At 54.1% G+C, this 16,989-nt stretch overlaps 6 protein-coding genes across 6 annotated transcripts; 1 reads left to right on the forward strand and 5 right to left on the reverse strand.

Annotated features, from left to right (window-relative positions):
• Positions 1 to 296: 296 nt before the first annotated feature.
• Positions 297 to 1,119, reverse strand: BBA_06984 (Monothiol glutaredoxin-related protein; the record flags this gene model as incomplete). Its single annotated transcript, XM_008602081.1, has 2 exons — positions 297 to 371; positions 427 to 1,119. 2 exons carry the CDS (start codon positions 1,117 to 1,119, stop codon positions 297 to 299), a joined length of 768 nt encoding a protein of 255 aa, XP_008600303.1.
• Positions 1,120 to 2,105: 986 nt separating this feature from the next.
• BBA_06985 (SH3 domain-containing protein) lies at positions 2,106 to 4,638 on the forward strand (the record flags this gene model as incomplete). The annotated part of the gene is made up of 2 exons (XM_008602082.1): positions 2,106 to 4,437; positions 4,514 to 4,638. The coding sequence occupies 2 exons, from the start codon at positions 2,106 to 2,108 to the stop codon at positions 4,636 to 4,638; spliced, it is 2,457 nt and encodes an 818-aa protein (XP_008600304.1).
• Positions 4,639 to 5,596: 958 nt separating this feature from the next.
• On the reverse strand, positions 5,597 to 6,184 carry BBA_06986 (uncharacterized protein; the record flags this gene model as incomplete). The annotated part of the gene is made up of 2 exons (XM_008602083.1): positions 5,597 to 5,812; positions 6,125 to 6,184. The coding sequence occupies 2 exons, from the start codon at positions 6,182 to 6,184 to the stop codon at positions 5,597 to 5,599; spliced, it is 276 nt and encodes a 91-aa protein (XP_008600305.1).
• A 3,192-nt stretch (positions 6,185 to 9,376) lies between these two features.
• BBA_06987 (eukaryotic translation initiation factor 3 subunit D) lies at positions 9,377 to 11,279 on the reverse strand (the record flags this gene model as incomplete). Its single annotated transcript, XM_008602084.1, has 3 exons — positions 9,377 to 9,677; positions 9,757 to 10,987; positions 11,069 to 11,279. 3 exons carry the CDS (start codon positions 11,277 to 11,279, stop codon positions 9,377 to 9,379), a joined length of 1,743 nt encoding a protein of 580 aa, XP_008600306.1.
• A 514-nt stretch (positions 11,280 to 11,793) lies between these two features.
• BBA_06988 (BZIP-type transcription factor) lies at positions 11,794 to 13,099 on the reverse strand (the record flags this gene model as incomplete). Its single annotated transcript, XM_008602085.1, has 5 exons — positions 11,794 to 11,878; positions 11,930 to 12,307; positions 12,359 to 12,763; positions 12,817 to 12,904; positions 12,964 to 13,099. 5 exons carry the CDS (start codon positions 13,097 to 13,099, stop codon positions 11,794 to 11,796), a joined length of 1,092 nt encoding a protein of 363 aa, XP_008600307.1.
• A 1,325-nt stretch (positions 13,100 to 14,424) lies between these two features.
• On the reverse strand, positions 14,425 to 14,968 carry BBA_06989 (uncharacterized protein; the record flags this gene model as incomplete). The annotated part of the gene is made up of 3 exons (XM_008602086.1): positions 14,425 to 14,534; positions 14,672 to 14,695; positions 14,899 to 14,968. 3 exons carry the CDS (start codon positions 14,966 to 14,968, stop codon positions 14,425 to 14,427), a joined length of 204 nt encoding a protein of 67 aa, XP_008600308.1.
• Positions 14,969 to 16,989: the final 2,021 nt, after the last annotated feature.

The following is a 16,989-nucleotide window of genomic DNA, read 5'->3' on the forward strand; positions in this document are numbered from 1 at the left end:
CGATAATGATATTTTCGATGTTTTTTTCGTCAGCTCCGTACATAGATCCGGAACGTAAAGTGAACTGTTTGGGTATTCTAGTCACCAAAGTATTATCAATGGCTGTCGAGGATTGCTTATTTCTGTCCATCCATGTTGATGCGGCCCCTCAGGCGCACCGCCCAACAAGTGATGTGGCCATGGTACGCCATTTTTGTGCGTATTCGAAAATGATACACCCTCTGTCTCGATGACGTCCTCGTTAATTGGCGCAGCAGATTTCATGCGGCAGGTGTATCTGCCATTTCGCCTTGTTTTCATGCTACCGCAACATCCGCCGCGGCCGTGTACGCCTTGAAGAACTCTCCGTTGCTCTCCATCTCTTCCTTAACCTGTGCGCAACTTTGGTTAGCGACATGGGAAACACAGTCGCGACAATATACTTACAATATCCAAACCACCAACAAGCTCACCGTCCATCCACAGTTGAGGGTACGTCGGCCATTCGGCATATTCTTTGAGACCCTGACGAACCTCGTCGTCGGCCAGAATGTTGAAGAAGCCGTACTTGACCGAATTCTCGCGGAGGATGCCAACCATCTGTCGCGAGAAGCCACATTGAGGAGAACTGGGCGTGCCCTTCATGAACAGCATGACGGGTGCCGCCTTGACGAGATCTTCCAAACGTTTGAACAAATCCGCCTTTTCCGTCTCGGGATCAGCCTGGGGTTGGTTGGTGGCGACAGCCGCGGCGGCGGCGCCGGTTCCGTTGGCACCGGTCCCGGGCTCTGGGCTCTTGCCCGCGTGTGACTCGATGGCGTTGCGCACCTTGACGGCGTTGCTGCCGCTGACCGTCTCGAGGACCTGGCCGCCGCGCAGCAGCACCAGGAAGGGCACGGCCGTGACGTCGTACGTCTCGCTAATGTCGCTCAGCTCCTCGGCGTTGATCGAGAACCATTGCGTGCTCGGCGGCGACGTGACGGGGTATTCGGAGGCGAGTGTGGATAGGACCGTGGCCATTTGCGCGCAGGGAGCGGCCCAGGGTGCGTGGAAAGAGACGACGAGGAGGGTCGATGGCGCCGCGGCACCAAGGACCTGATCCCACTGAGCCAAACTCGAGACTTCGGAAATGGTCGACATGGCTGAGGAGAGATGTTGCCGGAATTGAACCGAAAAAAGGTAGACGAAGACTCAATAGTGTGCCCTTTAGAATGGGAAGAATGAAAAGCGAAAGACAAAATATGATGCTTCGGGATGGCGAGTGGTTGCAAAAAAATGGCGGGGCAGCGTTTGAAGCAGCAGACCGTCCTCGGAGAGGGGCGAGAGGAAAAAATGGCACATTTTGCGTCACTTGGGGGAGTGGTTGCGCTATGAACGGCCTGCACCTAGCACGCTACCTTAGAATCTGGTAGACACCATGACACCTTGGCGGCCAAGCGGCCAACCAACTGTGCTTGGTGCGTTTGGGACATGACATAAGACGAGTCTCTGTGGCCAGCCAGGTGCACAGTCGTGGTTAATATGTACCAGCACAAAAGCCCCACCAGCTCCCTCTTGCCACAGGCTTTTGGCTCTTGCCTTTTGTCTCTTCAGCGGTCGCCCTTGCCCTGTACCTTGGTACCGCTAATCAAAAGCTGCAGCCTGGAAAGTCTCCCACGACGCCCTGCAGCGCCCCGTCGTAAGCACCAACCGGCCACCCCGCTTCCTCTGCTGCTGCGGCTCGCAACGTACGTCAATCGCCTCCAGCAACTTGGCCGAGCTCAGAGCTCCTCCATCCTCAACGCTCCCGACCCCCTCAACCAACCTTCTTCCTGTACCTTGCTTCCCTTGGGTTTCACGACGGCACGTCCGCACACGTCAAGGAGACGCCTGTATTACTCTCCCCGGCCTCGTGCCTCTATTCTTCACATTGACCCCGCTATCCTTGGCCCCTGTCAATCCCGCCATTCTCTTCCGCCAAAGCTTCTAGAGCTTCCGTGGAAACTTGTTCGCAGGCTGTCTCATCACCAGCCCTGTAGGTACGCTTCAACGCCGCCGCACCCTCGCATCGGGGAAAGCAAACCTCAAGCGCATCCGTCATGCGAAAGGAATTCGTTCGTATTCGCTGACCCTTTCACTAGTACACGATGGCTTCCCTAAACCTCTCCATAAACGGCCCGTCCATTAAGAAGGAGTACACCTCGGTAGTCGATGCTGCTGTGCCTACCTCCGGCTCTCCAACCTTCGCCAAGTGGGTTCTTTACACTGTTCAGACGCCTCTTGTCAGCGTTTTTGAGTCTTCCGGAAGCAATGAAAGCGTCCTCAAGGTAGAGAGCACAGGCGGTAAGCGAACCCCCGACGATCCGATGAACCCGCACCATCTCTACGCGCTTACTAACAATTCCTTTGCAGAGGGCGAGCTCACCGAACTTTTCGAAGACTTTAGCGAAGGCCGTGTCCAATTTGGCTTTGTCAAGGTCAAGGACCCCAACTCTGGTCTACCCAAGCATGTCCTCATTGCCTGGTGCGGCGGCGGCGTGCCCGAGCGAACAAAAGGCTACTTCACCAGCCACCTCAACGCTGCCTCCAAAGTTCTACACGGATACCACGTTCAAATTACCGCTCGATCCGACGACGATCTCGAACCCGATGCTCTTATGCGCAAGGTCGCCGATGCCTCTGGTGCCAAGTATGCCGGCGGACCTGCCGCCGGCGCTGCCAGAGCCCCCCCTCTCATCAAGTCTAAGCCCGTCTTTTCGCCCTCCAATTTGAGTGCTGGTCGCTCTGCGAACCCCCTCGTCGCTGCTCGCTCGCGCAGAGACGACAATGTCGACGCCGATGGTTGGGGTGCCGATGCGCCTCCCGTGACTCGAACTCAGGTGGAAAGGGTCGAGTCCGCATACAAGCCTACCAAAGTTGACATGTCAAGCCTTTCTCGCCAGAGCGAGCCCTCCCGATACACTCCCGCCGCCGCTCAACAGCAGGACAGAGATGTTGTCGGTGGTGGCTACAAGCCTGTTGGAAAAATCGATATCGCGGCTATCCGCGCCCAGGCGAAGGAGAAGCGCGACGACCGACCAACCCCCGTCAAGGGCGCTTATGAGCCTATTGGCAAGGTAGACATTGCGGCCATTCGCGCAAAGGCGCAGAAGCCTGCGTCTGAGCAACCCGAACCCGAGCAGCATGCCGAGCAGGAGTCCCCGAAGCCTCTCGCTGATCGCGCTGCTGCCTTTTCGCAGCCAGCTCAATCCGAACGACTAACATCACTGCCCAAGCCCAAGATTGCCAACAAGTTTGGTGGTGGCGGTTTCTCAGCTACCAAGGCGCCCACGCCCGGTGCCCTTGGTCTACAAGGCCCTGTTGCCAACGCATCCTCTGCGCCCGTCACTACCACGAGCCGTACCTTTGCCAACGAAGGTGGCAAGACCCCTGCCCAGCTTTGGGCTGAGAAAAAGGCGCGTGAGAGCGGCGGTAGCGCTGGAGCGGCATTGCCATCTTCTCCCGCGCCGATCAGCCAACAAACGAGTGGCAACAAGGAGTGGAAGAGCGGATACTCTGGCAAGTCTTGGGCATCGGTACAGACCCCAGCTTTTGGACGTGGTGGTGCCGAAACTGTTCGCGAGAATAACCAGGCCATTCCTGAGGACGAGCAAACCCGCGGCGGCCAAGACGAGCCGGCTGGAGGTGTTTCAGCCCTGCGCGACCGCTTCAAGGGCGCGACGCCCATGGGAGGCGCACCGCCTGCTCCTGGTGCTACCACTGGACATGGAGACGAGCAAGAAGAGGAAGAGAACGTCGCCCCTCCCCCCCTTCCTTCCAGCTCTCGTCCATCTGGTGGATTTGCTCTGCCTGGCCTGCCTACTCGCCCGCCACCTGTAGATGACGAAGAGGAAGAGGAGCCGGAGCGTGAACAGTCTCCCATCCTCGTGGCGCAGCCAGTCGCACGTCAAGCCGAACCAGTTCGCGCTCCCGCACCTCCACCCGCTCCTGCGCCCGCGCCTCGTGAGCCTACCCCCGAGCCGGAACCTGAGCCCGAGCCCGAGCCTGCGCCCGCGCCACCGCCTGCTACCGTTTCTCACCAGACTGCTCCTCCTCCTCCTGCGCCTGCTCCGGCGCCTGCGGCTGGCGGAGCCTCCCAGCGTGCTGTCATTCTTTACGACTACGACAAGGACGAGGACAACGAAATTAGCCTAGTTGAAGGCGAGATTGTCACGGATGTTGACCAAGTTGACCCCGACTGGTGGATAGGCACCAATGTGCACGGCGAGAATGGTCTCTTCCCCAGCAGCTATGTTGAACTCATCGAAGAAGACGATGCCGGTGCCGGTGGTGGCGCCGCTACTTCACCGCCCCCGACCGCCCCCGCTCCTGCTACTGCTCCGGTGCCCACGCCGGCTGCGGCTGCTCCAGCCCCAGCTGCTGCTTCAACCGGACATACTGCCACTGCTCTGTATGACTACGAGGCCGCTGAAGATAACGGTATGTCCCTTTTATTAGCAACAGGAATATAGAAGAAGAGAACAGTTGATTACTAACAAGTATCTTTCCAATGCAGAACTTTCATTCCCCGAGGATGCGCAAGTCACGAATCTTGAGTTCCCTGACGACGACTGGTGGTTTGGCCACTACAAGGGTGACTCGGGTCTCTTCCCCGCCAACTACGTCCAGCTCAACCAGTAGAGCCGCTGAGCAGCAGGTCATGGTCGATGATGTAAGAGCAAGGAAATTTGGATTCCTGTATGTGCCTCGTGTTGTTTAAAAAAAAAAAGTAAAGGGATACGGCGGGCTGTGGGACAACATTTTGTGTTTGCCTCCTTTTCTTTTTTCATTGTAACTGTTGATCTGGTGATCTTCGTCTCGTAGAATGTTACATTTTGACAAAGTCTACTTGTCTTGTGATGGACTTGCCCATCATGAAATCATCTCGTGAATGTGTTGCTAAAGGGCTTTTATCACGAATTAAGCTCAAGTAGTCATAATGGTCAGGCTGTTGTCCAGGATCCAATTTCCCGCTTTGTTCAATGATACGCAAACTGTATACATTCACATGCATCATGGACGAGTTTGGCAAAATGTGACCAGCAGGTTGGAAATCAAGAGCTGTCTCAAAAACTGTGCAGGGAATCATATTTACCCGTCCAATCTAACCCTTGAACAAAAGCCAAATTGACGTGAACATGAATGTTGGGGAAAATAAAAGGCTGAAAAAGGGTGCGACGCAAAGAAAACGTGGAGGGATCGAATAGACGTAAAAGATATGAGTCGGCGCAAATGGGAACGGCTCAAACAGCCGAATAAGCAAGCCGTTCAGTTGGGGGTGAACGTGGCTGAAAATGCTGCCAGAGGAATGAGATGATTGTTTTCCGCATTGGCCATCGTGGATGTATATACAGGAATGTGCTCCTACTCGGAGACAAGCCACATATGTCGCTTCTATTGTATCCAAGCAGTCGGCCGACTGAGCTGGTAAAGCGGTCATCGGAGGGGAGCAGTCGTAATTAATTCCCCGTCATGTCCTCATTTTCTACAAATTTTGGAGTCGTCGTTTAGCAGAGGCATTCACAGCACTCCAGACTAGACACGTAGGATATCAGTAACCAGCGCGGTTGGGTGGGCTCGAGGAAGTAGAGGGCGCGACTTACCAGCACTCGCAAGACTCTTCGACAACACAGCAACAGCAGAGGGCTGCAAGACAGGCCATCAAGCAGTTGGAGCTGCCACCACGGTTGCCACGAGTATCCTGCTGCTGAGGAGGTGGGCCCTGCTGGTACTGCATGCCCTGGGGAGGACCGTACTGGCCCTGGGGATACTGTCCCTGAGGGGGGCCATATTGACCTTGGGGAGGACCATAACTCTAAGAAGTCATGTTAGCGAAGCTGATTCGGTGACAAAATCGCCATGTCGCGTATGTCTTGTTTGCAAAAGCCGCCCGCGTCGCCGTCGTCGCAACCGTGAGCTTTCGTTTGCGTGAGAACAGCTCCAATTGTTCACGCAATCCAGCGCCGTCAACTTTGCCAAGCTCGCAGAATCAATCGATGCAAAGACGCTGGTAGCAGGCAGTGGTAGTAAGCCGTCTCGAATCATTGACTGAGTCGTGCGGTGATTGCGACGAACGGGTTGATTGTCGGCGTCGGCGTGGATTTCTTCGAGGCAGTGCTTCACTTACGGCTTGGGGGTGCTGGGGGTACTGGCCGCCCTGGTTGTTGTAGTAATCCTGGTTGGACATATTGAAGAGATGTGAATCGAGTGAGGCGACGAGGTAAAGGGGTAAAAGTCGCGATGAGTGTAGTTGAAAAGACTAGGATGGGAGTAAATAAAAAAAGAAAGCGGGTGGAAAGGAAAAGGGAAGCAGGTGAACAGGGGACCTAGGTGGATGGCAGGTAAGTCCGTACAAGTAATCTGGACTTGCTGCTAGGTTGGGTCGCGGTTCGGAAAAGCGGCAGGTCGGTATTTTGAAGCTGATTTAGCGGGCTTCAGGCCATGGGCTTTCTAAGGGCTACAGCAATTTTGGCAGCAGTCCAGCAAAGCCAACTGCAAGCTACGCAGGGGCTTGCTGGCCGACCGGTGGAGAGGGTCTTTTTTTTAGTGGGCGGCGTACTAATGTGGACGAATACAGTGTTCCCCTAGTGGGACCCCTTTTTCCTAGCGGCAAATCCAGGGTTTTCGAGGGCCTGCTGGCCAACGATGCGCTGTTTCCTCCAGCCAGGCACACGCACCTCAGTGGCTCGGCTGCGTCTTTTAGTGGACAGATGAGGCTGTGCTGCATGCCGCAGTAGCCTTCCGTGTGTACCTATTTAGGTGACAGTAATACGTGAATAGTCAGTTGTCTCTTGTCCCTCGATGCAGGCTCACTCCTGTTTTTAGTTGAATTTTTTCTTATTGGCTTTGTAAAGTATGCAGACAGAATGATAGGTCGTAATGCGAGTCTTTGATTATCATGCTTAACATGTTGTACACGGGGATCCGCGCTCGAACAAAGTTTATGCTGTGGCTGGAGCTTGCGGTGGATTCCATAACTATCACATTGTACCGACCAGTGATGTTAGTCGCCCAGCCCTGTGAGCATCAGCAAGACGCGTACATGTTTGCGTCGCCGTCTTGCCACTAGCAAAGCATGCCGGTAGATGACAAAAAAAAATGGCACCAAGAGGCCGAACGGGATGGGCATAATGGCAAGGCTGATTCATGTACTGAGCACGGAGAGAGGTGGCGCGGTAGGTGAGCACCTTCGCGCATGTGGTGGCATTTGCATACGTACTCGTCCCGGAGCTCGCCCTCGTCTCTGTTGACGGCCCAACTCCGGGGCGCAGACTTCTCTATACAGCCTAGTGGCGATGCGGGAAGCCATCATGGTCTCCAGCGGCCGCCCACGGGACCCGTCTTGGTTGACCGTCGTCGGCCTATCTAGCTCTATCTAGCCTCAAACCGCTGCTCCTGCAAAGGTGTCTCAGGCCCGCGCCGTCAGCGGCGTTGCATTATTGCAGGACCCCGGCAGCACATCTCGTCCTTTTCCTGTCGATTAGGTCTCTTTTAGGGTTGCAAATGGCGGGCCTTCCGGCCTGGTAGGGATAAGGTGTGCGCCCAGCCACAACAAATAATGCCTACGTACCGCGTACCTGGCAGGGACCACGAGATGAAGACAGAGTCGCTTGCGGTTGGTACAGAGCCAGACTCGCGGTTGTAAATAGCATATGGAACACAGGCTCCTTGCGGTAAAGGTTCTGATGAATTGCGCTCTCTTTCAGGCAAATACGCTCTAACCGGCGAAATTGCCGCAGCGAACTGTCAGCAACTACTCAGATAGGCATACCAGACAACGGGTTGCCCGAGCCTTTGATATCTCTGATACAAAAGGCCATGGAGCGGCAAGTGGAGAACTCCAACACCATCACTTTTATTAGCGTCGCATCTCGGGCTATCAGGCTTGCAGAAAGAATTCCCAAGAATCTTGTTTGTTCGTTCATCTTCGTCTCGTCTTGAACCGTCGCCGTCAGAACAGCGGACAAGAGCTGACGGGCTGAGCGCCAATCTAACAAGCGGCATCAACTCGTTATGCTTCTGTAACAGAGCTGCAACCAGTACATGCAAACACTGAAACCAGTACAGCGCACTGTCCCTCAGCGTGCCGAACTTCCGATAATCGAGGCGGTGCACGACGCTGAGGTCCTGGGAGGGGGGAACAAGGGGGGCAAACGAGCACAGCACAGCTTTCCCCAACATTTCAGCGGCAGCCATCAGCCCTTTAATTCCGACTCTATGTTGACGGTTAAGTTTGAATCTGCACTGGCCAATATTATGGTGGACACGCTGGGAGATTAACAAAAAGCCCATTTTGGTAAGACGGCCCGGTAATCCGTAGTTATAAAGAGAAGCAACAAATGGAAACCAGCATCCCTAATACCATCTTATTTCCGCGACAAAGGCGCTGTGTCGGCATACCGCACAGACAAACGTCGAGCTCTGCCCCCGGCAAACAAGAGGACATGTATCCGTACCAGTAAGAATCCGCAGCACCTCAACCACGCGTCTTTTTAGGAACCCTTTTCCCAACGTCGTTACACCGTATTTAGCATCTCCCTGGTACCTACCTAGATACTCAGGTCCCCCGTCGCCGACAAGTCTCAAACATACTCACCGCCAACTTTGTCTTTTCGCTTCTTGTCCCTATTCTTATGCTATCATGTCTTTGGGTCTTGGCTTTCTACACACTACCCGCTTGCCAAGTGCTTGTGATTAATCACGCGGGTGTCCCCGTGAACGAAGCTCCCCCAGTTTTATCCTCTTGGCATACATGCGGCCGAGAAGGAGACGCTGGTACAACCCGTTTGGGGCCTTTCGGGCCTTGAGGCAGTATTGACTGGGCGCTTAATATTAGGTGTCGTCTTTTGTTGTGTTTCTGCTGCGCGCCTGCACTAGAAATCCCCCCAATGACGAGCATGGGCTCTGGGCACACGCCAATGGGTCAGATTCGGATCCGGAAACCCCCAGATTTCTTGAGGGCCGGATCTTTGCTAACAGTCACTCGAATATGATTTCGCATCTTCTACACGCCCAAATTCTTGGCCTTCTCCGTGCGGCGGGGCCTGTTTAGTAAGACCAAGCAACTCTCATAATCGGAACTGTAAAGGGCAGTTAGCCGATTAAGCCGGCCAATGGAATATAATTCTTGGTAACCGAAGATATTGCAGAGACCAACGAAGCAGCTTCACGGATGCCGTTAAGAAGATGTGTAACAGATTGAAAACTTCTACATTCATTGTACTGCTCGTTACTTTTTTTCATAACTAAGCCGTCAATGACTTCCCAACTTTTCTATATTCCCGACCCCCACTTGCCGTCAAAAATCAAGGCTGAATTCCTTTCATAATTCATATGTGCTTTTTGCCTCTCTACTTCGTCTGTCTCTGTCTCCCCAGCTTTACTCCTCATTCTCCTCACCGCCCTCACCGGCCTCTTCGTCTTCCTCCTCTTCATCCTCGTCCAGACTGCCGGCAGGAATGGCGTACAGGCGCAGGATGGACTTGTTGGGGTCCTTGAGCAGGACAAACTTGCCGTCGTCGCCCTCGTGCTTCAAGCACATGTCGGCAATGGTGCGGACGATACCCCAGCCGTTGGAGAGGGACAAGTTCATCTGGTTGGCGAATTCGCGAGGCTTCCAGCCAATGACGCCGAGAATAACGTGCTTGTCATTGGAGCGGGGGTTGACACGGGAGACGAAACTGGATATTGATGTTAGCAATCAGGTAGCAAAGACCATTACGCAGTAGAAATCAAGCGCAGCAAGGACACAAAACATACCCAATCTTCATGATATCAGACTTGGACAGAATGCTCTGCACCGTCCAGCGAGCAAGCTTGCACGAGTTGTTCTTCATCTCAGTGGCGACGACGGCACCGCGCTGCGAGACAAGCTTGGCGCGCCAGTCAAGGGCACCACCGCTACCCTGAGCACGGCTGTCAAACTCGTTGAGGGCGCGGATGGTCATGTGCTGGTCCTCGCCGTTAATGGCGTTCTTCTGGACGGCGTCGACCTCTGTGCGGACGATGAGGTAGACGGGCTCCTCATCATTGGTGGAGAGATCGAAGCGGCGGTACTTGTAGGCGCGCGAGGCCGGGGGATCTGTGTCCTCGGAGGCGTTGTAGAAGGGGTTGGCGTTGGCCATGGCCACCTTGGCCGTCTCGCTCTCGGTCACGACCTGGTTGACAAAGTTGTGGTTGATGTACGTGGCTTCCTCAGCGAGGGCGGGCGGCTGGTTGATGACCTCGCGGCCGCCGTCGGCAGCGTCGAGTGGCGCGTCAATGGCGTTCTCGTTGACCGTCACCATATCGAGCGAGGCGTTGTCGCGCTTGTCCAGGAAGATCTTGCCGCCCTGGCGCGTAATGACAATGTCCCACGGGTACACGGAGCGCGTCGAGCACATGAGCATAGACAGGATGGTGTCTGTTGCGAAAATGGTCGCCTCGTCCTTGTCGGCGAGCTCTTGGATGACGGGATCAGACGATGTCGTGACGTTGTAGGCGGCGCGGTCGAGCGCCGTCAGCTTCTTCTCGCTGCCCTTGACGGGCTGCTTGTCGTACGAGCGGTCGTAATAGTAGAGGAAACCGTAGTCCTCAAGGTCCTCGCCCGCATCAGTCTCGAGGTTCAGCTTGCCCAGGCGGTTATAATCAATCTCCTCCAGCAGGCCCCAGTCGCTCTTGATGTTGATGCTGGCATCGCGGTTGCGTGCCGGCTTGTCGTAGTCGCGCCAGCCGAAGCGACGACCAGCACCACCACGGCCACCACCGCGTCCACCACGCTCGTAGCCACCGTAGCCCTGACGACCACCAACCTGGCGACCACCGGCAGCGCCGCCGCGCCCGCCGCGGGTATCACCTCGGGCACCGCCGCGGGCACCACGGCCACGAGTGAAGATGGCGCCGCGGCCGTATCTCGACTTAGTAGAGTCGCGGGCGTTGCTGACGACGGAAAAGGTCGACTCGTCCTCGGCGGGAGGAGCGTTGAAGGTGACGGCGTGACTAGATCCGTAAACTTGCTGATCTGGAGCGGGGGAGGAGAAAAGCTGTCAGCCCATATTTCTATCTTTGCACCACTCTATGAATTTTTGCTTACCTCTGTAGTTACGGTTATACTGCTGGCGTCCGCCACGATCGCGGTCCTTGCCCTCAGTGGTCCAGTCGGCCATGCGGCCGAGCTTGTCGCCCTTGGAGAAGGGCGCATAGGGCACGCCGTCGAGAGTCGTCTCGGTGGTGACGGAGGGGCCCCAGCCATCGCCCGGGGGGCAGCTGCCGCAGATTTTCCCGTAGTCGAGTGAACTAGCCATGATGTATAGCTCTTCCGTGTCGGTAGGCTATCGTCAAAGCTGCGTTGAGAAACCCGAAAGAGATCGTGTTCTTTTTGCGTCGGCCTTTCTGCACTTTCGCTTGTCCCACACTTTGAATTTGAAGTTGAGTCGAATTTGTGGTGGGGTGTGGGGCAAAAACTCGGAATACGGTTTTGTGACTGGCTGCCAGCTGAGCCCCCACCAAGAAACGCTGCCAGCGAAGAGGAAGCGCGTGCAGCTCACAGAAATGGATGTAGAAGAGGTATTTTGATGTACTAAAGTGATAGTACTGTTGATTTTTTGATTTAGTTCTTCTTTCGGTTTGCTTTGTTCATCACAGCTAAGCTCTCAGCACCGGTGGACTGCTGCCACCAGTGCTAAGCAGCACTGGCCCTAACTGATTACCAAGCAAAATTCAACGGCCCCCAAAAGAAGCTGTAGAACTAGAATGGAATCGAATCTAACTAGAGCAAAACAACAAAGACTGGTATCGTTTCTCATACAAATTCTACACTTAATACGCCATTTGCTCCAATCTATTGGAGCATACACTTTCAAAAGCGTCCCGCAATTCAAAATCCTCCATCACAGCGCCGAATCTATACCAGTTAGCATTTCAGATAGGTAGGAGCAGAGAAAGACATCCTTACCCGTAACATCTGACCTTGCGGCCGAGTTCCTCGGCGATGCGCTGAACATCAGCGGCCGAAAGCGCCGCAAAGTGCGGGTGACTCATAATCATTCCCCATGCCATGACGGGTGTAATCTCGCCATCGAGATCGAGACGTTTACTCAGGTCCAACAGCGTGGATAGATCAGCTTTACTGACCTGCCATGTCCCCTGACTCGGAATCTCTTCCTTCTTGATGGGTGTTCCATCAGTGCCGACGAACGGCGACGACTGTGGTATATCCTTAAACGGAACAGGTGGGCATGATGCCATCAGAGCGTGACCACATGGGTCTCCCTCCTCCCCCGATGCTCTGTCCATGAGAAATGGCAAGTGAGCCATGCAAGGTTTTTCTAGTCTATAGAAAAGGATGAGCATAAATTGAGTACGTGCAGCTGGTAATGCTTACGCTAGAACAAAGTCGATTCCGGCCTGCTCAACGTCCAGTTTGGTCGCTGGGACATGCTCTTGTGGAGATGTACTGAATTGATTCCCGCGATAATGCAGTTGACGAGAGAAATTGCTTCCGGCAGACGGAGCCGAGCCCTGCGATGCGGCCTGCTGGGGCGAGAATGGGCCTTGCGAGCCGCCGCCGAAGCCTGTTGAGCCAGCGCTGGGATCGTTGTTATTGTCATCGCGCCCATTGCTAGGGTTGGGCATATTGATTCCATTTCGAACCAGTGTATCCCTTAGTAGACGGTTCTCGTCGGCCAGCTTCTCACGGTCGCGCGAGACGGAGCTGTAGATTTCTTTAAGTCGTAGCACCTCGTCCTCAAGAGCCTTAATGTATAGCTCCTTACGCTCACGATGTGTACTATCGAACGAGTTAGACATTCCCAAGCGGAATTAAAGATGCCGGTAGCCTACCGCTGAGCCTGACGGTTGAGCTCTTGTCGGCGTGTCAGTGCCGGCTTGCTGTCAGGCTTGGGGCCGCGACGCTTCGGCGTTTTACCATCTGGGCGCGAAAGTCAGAACTGAGAGGGCTGGAATTGTAGTCCATGGCGCATTGCATACCGCGATTGGAGCGCTTGTCGTTCAAATTCTTGAAGAAGTCGAGGTTCAGTCCACCAGGGCTCTTGCCTTCGGAACCCTCCCCGGGGCTCTGCGATTGGTGCGAGCTGTACTGCTCGGGAGACAACGAGGCAGACATGATGTCGACGCAGTTGACAAGAATTGTATCGTATTCTGGGAAATGGCGACCTAGAACCAGATACTGCGGCACTAATTTGTTAGCTGCGTGATGGGCAAGCGTGCGGTGGCTAGTGCGGCGGTGATTGTGCTGTCGGCGGCCAGCAGGCCATGTTGTCTTGGGAGAATTGATATTGGATTGAAGGCTAGGCAATGCAGACAGTTGGTGATGCAAATTGAAACCGGTACTGCCGGATGGTCGTCTCAAGTAGGCAGCGTTTCAGAATAGGGGTTGCTCACCAGGCAGAGCTGCCGGCAGTCGAATTGACGATTGGGGTGTATCGAAATCGGCGTTAAGAAACAGTGGCGTGGTACAGGCCTCAAGCGCAGTCGGAATAGAGGAGAAATGGCGGGTAAAATAGTTTCAGTGGTCGTCTGTTAAAACTTGTGCAATTGTGAAAATGACCGCATGGAGAGAGGGCGACTCCAATGGTCTTTATCCCCCGCCGCGGACGAGGTTGTGATGACGGTCATGATGAATTGAGCAGTGCGGGAGTTGAGAAAAGTGGCGGCGCAGCGGAGAGGAGTGGGCCAGGGCCTGGGCTTTCAGGCCTGTCAGGCTGTCAGTAGAACGTCGTTAGCGGCCTGTGGAGGCCATGACTAGCGGCTTTTGGGTGCTGAGGCCAAGCCACAGTGCGATTTTGGCATTCCCTCGGCGCTGTAAAATCGGCTACTGCACCTAAAAGGTGAGGTGCAGGGCTGTGAGTGGACGGACCAACTAATCGTACCATAAAGTAGCCCAGCCGGCACGCTGTTGGCCCGATCCCTTGTTTGCTGCCACCATCGGCCCCCCTTGGTTAGGCGGTTAGCGGTATCAAAGGCCCAAGGCACATCCGTCAACAGCGAAGCATTGGTGCCAATCAATTCTGAACCACAAGTGGCCGGACAACAAGCTGCAACTCGCGGCTCTGTGATCCATCTAATCCATCTTCGTGCTGCTCGGTCTGGAGCCACTGTCAATGCAGCATGATGGTATGGCCACTTTCATCAACTCCTGAACTATTCATCAGGGTCAGTCCCTTCAGGGCTCTAATCAATCTCTATATAGATCTAATTTATTAGCGGCAATGATTAATGACTGCCCGCCAAATATCGGGCAGTGTCAACACGTCATCCCGAGCAGCGAGGCTGCCTCCCGAGGGCGTCACACTTTGCCGCCGTTGCCATTCATTGGCGAGAGGTAAAGGAGACATATAACTTAAACGGGCGCATCCCCGCCCAACCCACACTCGCCCTACACTGCCACAGCTGACAGCAGTTGCGTGCAGAATCATTCAAATAGTCAAGCTAGGAATCGTGGGAATTTCCCGCGGACAACAATTGCGCACAAGATCCGTTGAACCGAGGCGCAAAGAATGCGATGCTATTAACACTGACTTGTGGCATGCCCAATACGGCTTAAACAACGATAAATGCAACATTTAGCATAAGAGCAGCCGATTGCCTGGGCCAATCTTGGCAACGGCATTGGTCCGTCAATTCTGCACACAGATGCCTCCAACGCATTTCATGTCCCCAAAGCAGGGACACACACCAGGGAACGGTGCTTCAGTGCTATCTATTTGGGATCAGTCTGAATTTCTGTCAAGATATCAATGAGAATGTACCAGTGCATGCTTGGCCAAGGCCTGGAGTAGGAGCGCAGCTTGCACCAGTGATGCAGCAGTGGCCGGAGGGGCAAGGAGGGCAGATTATACCACCAGAATATCCTTTCCATCATTGTGAGTGAGTATGATTTCTAGGAATTGACTAGATTCTTACCTTTCTCGTCCCGAACGACAGTGGCCAACGAGGGCACAGCAAGAGCGTAAGCAACGTACAAGAATTTCATGTTGGCCAAGGTGAGTATTGTTCACAGATCCAACAGGCATGCACGACAATGGGCACGGCTTGCTCGATTTATACGTGCTGCTCAAGCACGGCCATAACCCATCTTTTCAGCCGACTCGCGCGTTCAGTGCAAATTTGGTCTTAATTAGCTTCAAGGCTGCTTCGAACTCGGCATACACGGACCTCAGCTGATCATCCAATTAACAGCGATTGGTTGCAGAGTGGTAGGTACTAGATGCCGACCAGCCGAGTTGAGGTCTTGAGAGTAACTAAGGAAAGGGTCTAACGTTACACTGTAATGGCGAGTTCGTCCCAAAAGCTATTTATAGGCGCATCACAATACCTTTTCCGATCATGGATTGAGTATCCGCAGTACTCTTTCAATCAACGCCATTCTAGTATCCGATGGATTTCCTCATCGTCTCGAGGCCTTGCAGGAATACCGCTGCTAAGTGATCTTCCGCCCTTGTGGCTGCAGCCGCCCTTTGCGCGAGAATTTGATAATTTGTCCACCAGTCTCCATTCAGCTGCATTGCCCACCCTTCGCCTCAAGATTCATCCGGTAATGATGGACTCGATCCATTATCATGCACAGTTAGGGCTTGCGCTGTGAGAATCCTTCAACTTGATGAATGCAATCAACAGCACCTAAACGAATCTCGGCGCGAGTCACGCCGCTTTAACAGCCCCGACATTGCTTGACCCAGCACTTGGTTTTACCAAAAGCCACCAGCTTTCTGCACTGCAGTACCGTAGAGAAGTAACAAGATATGGCTTACAGTTAGACAAGGGCGCACTGCCTTTTTACTGTACAGCTGCCGACGCAATATTCGGTCGCTTGGCAGACCCTGCCTATCACCTTCGAATTGACGGGTTTCTGTACCGCCACAGCGACTGGCAGAGACTAGGCATTGGTCTCAATACGATCATTGGCCGGGAGTCCAAATATGTTTATATCGCTGTTCGTTAGTAGAAGATCATCTTCACCTTGGCTGTCGCTGCTATCTTCTTCGTGGTGTTTCCGGCCCGGATATCAGTCCTTAAAAGAGCGCAAAACGGCGGCTCGGCCGAGTCGACTCTGTTTCGATGAATTGGCCAGTAGCCTGAGAATGCAGCCTCAGCCAATATGAATGCTCGTGGTAGACTATTGCCTATATGCTCGCATGTTCCTAGCTGTCCTTGGTCGTACTATGGAGTCTTGTCAGCGGCGTCAAGCGTCCAGCCTCGACCACGGCCACGACTTTGAATCTCCTTTTCAGATGATTGTACCGTCATGGACTGAGGAGCTCGCTCTGTGCGACCATTGACCCTCCTCAGCCTGTACCTGACCATCACCATCCTGCTCGAAATGCCCCAAGCGCGGACCCTCTGGATGCGCGGGATGATGCGCTGCTGTCCAATTGCTACAAAGAGCAATGGCTCGCGCCTGAGCATTCCGAACACAGCTTTATGAGCGGCCTCCTTTCCATCATGCCTCGTCGGCTCCGTTCGATAAATTACATCTCTGCGCAGCCATATCTCTTCTATACGATAATATCACTATTGACTGACGATGATGTGAGGCCGATTCCAACAGACTGCTATGGCCCGGTGGGAGCGACGGCTATTGTCTGCCTTGGTCTGGCTGTCTTGCGATTGTACTACAAACAAAAAGAATAACGGCACAAGACCATTTTTACCGTGTTTGGAACGCTTCGGTTTGTCACGGATGGTGTCGGCGACGAGTTTGCCGCCGTCATGCTGATGAGTTGGCCATGCTGGCGAAGCAGCTCGGCTAGCTTTGCGTCGTGCCACTTGCCCTCTTCGTCTATATAAAATACCAGATGCCAAACAATGTACTCAGGACTTGAAATTAGCCAATTGCATTTCCAATTGCCAAGCAAATTCATCCGCGATGAGCGGCGGTCAAGAAGATTAGGTTAATGCAGTCCCAAGATGGATTGCACACCACCAGCTCCATGCTTCTTAATGTCCGCTATTTTCGAATGATAGGTCTCCCCGAAATAACCACAGACCGCATCT

Source organism: Beauveria bassiana (genome assembly GCF_000280675.1).
Source record: "Beauveria bassiana ARSEF 2860 unplaced genomic scaffold BBA_S00022, whole genome shotgun sequence".
Taxonomy (NCBI): Eukaryota; Fungi; Ascomycota; class Sordariomycetes; order Hypocreales; family Cordycipitaceae; genus Beauveria; species Beauveria bassiana.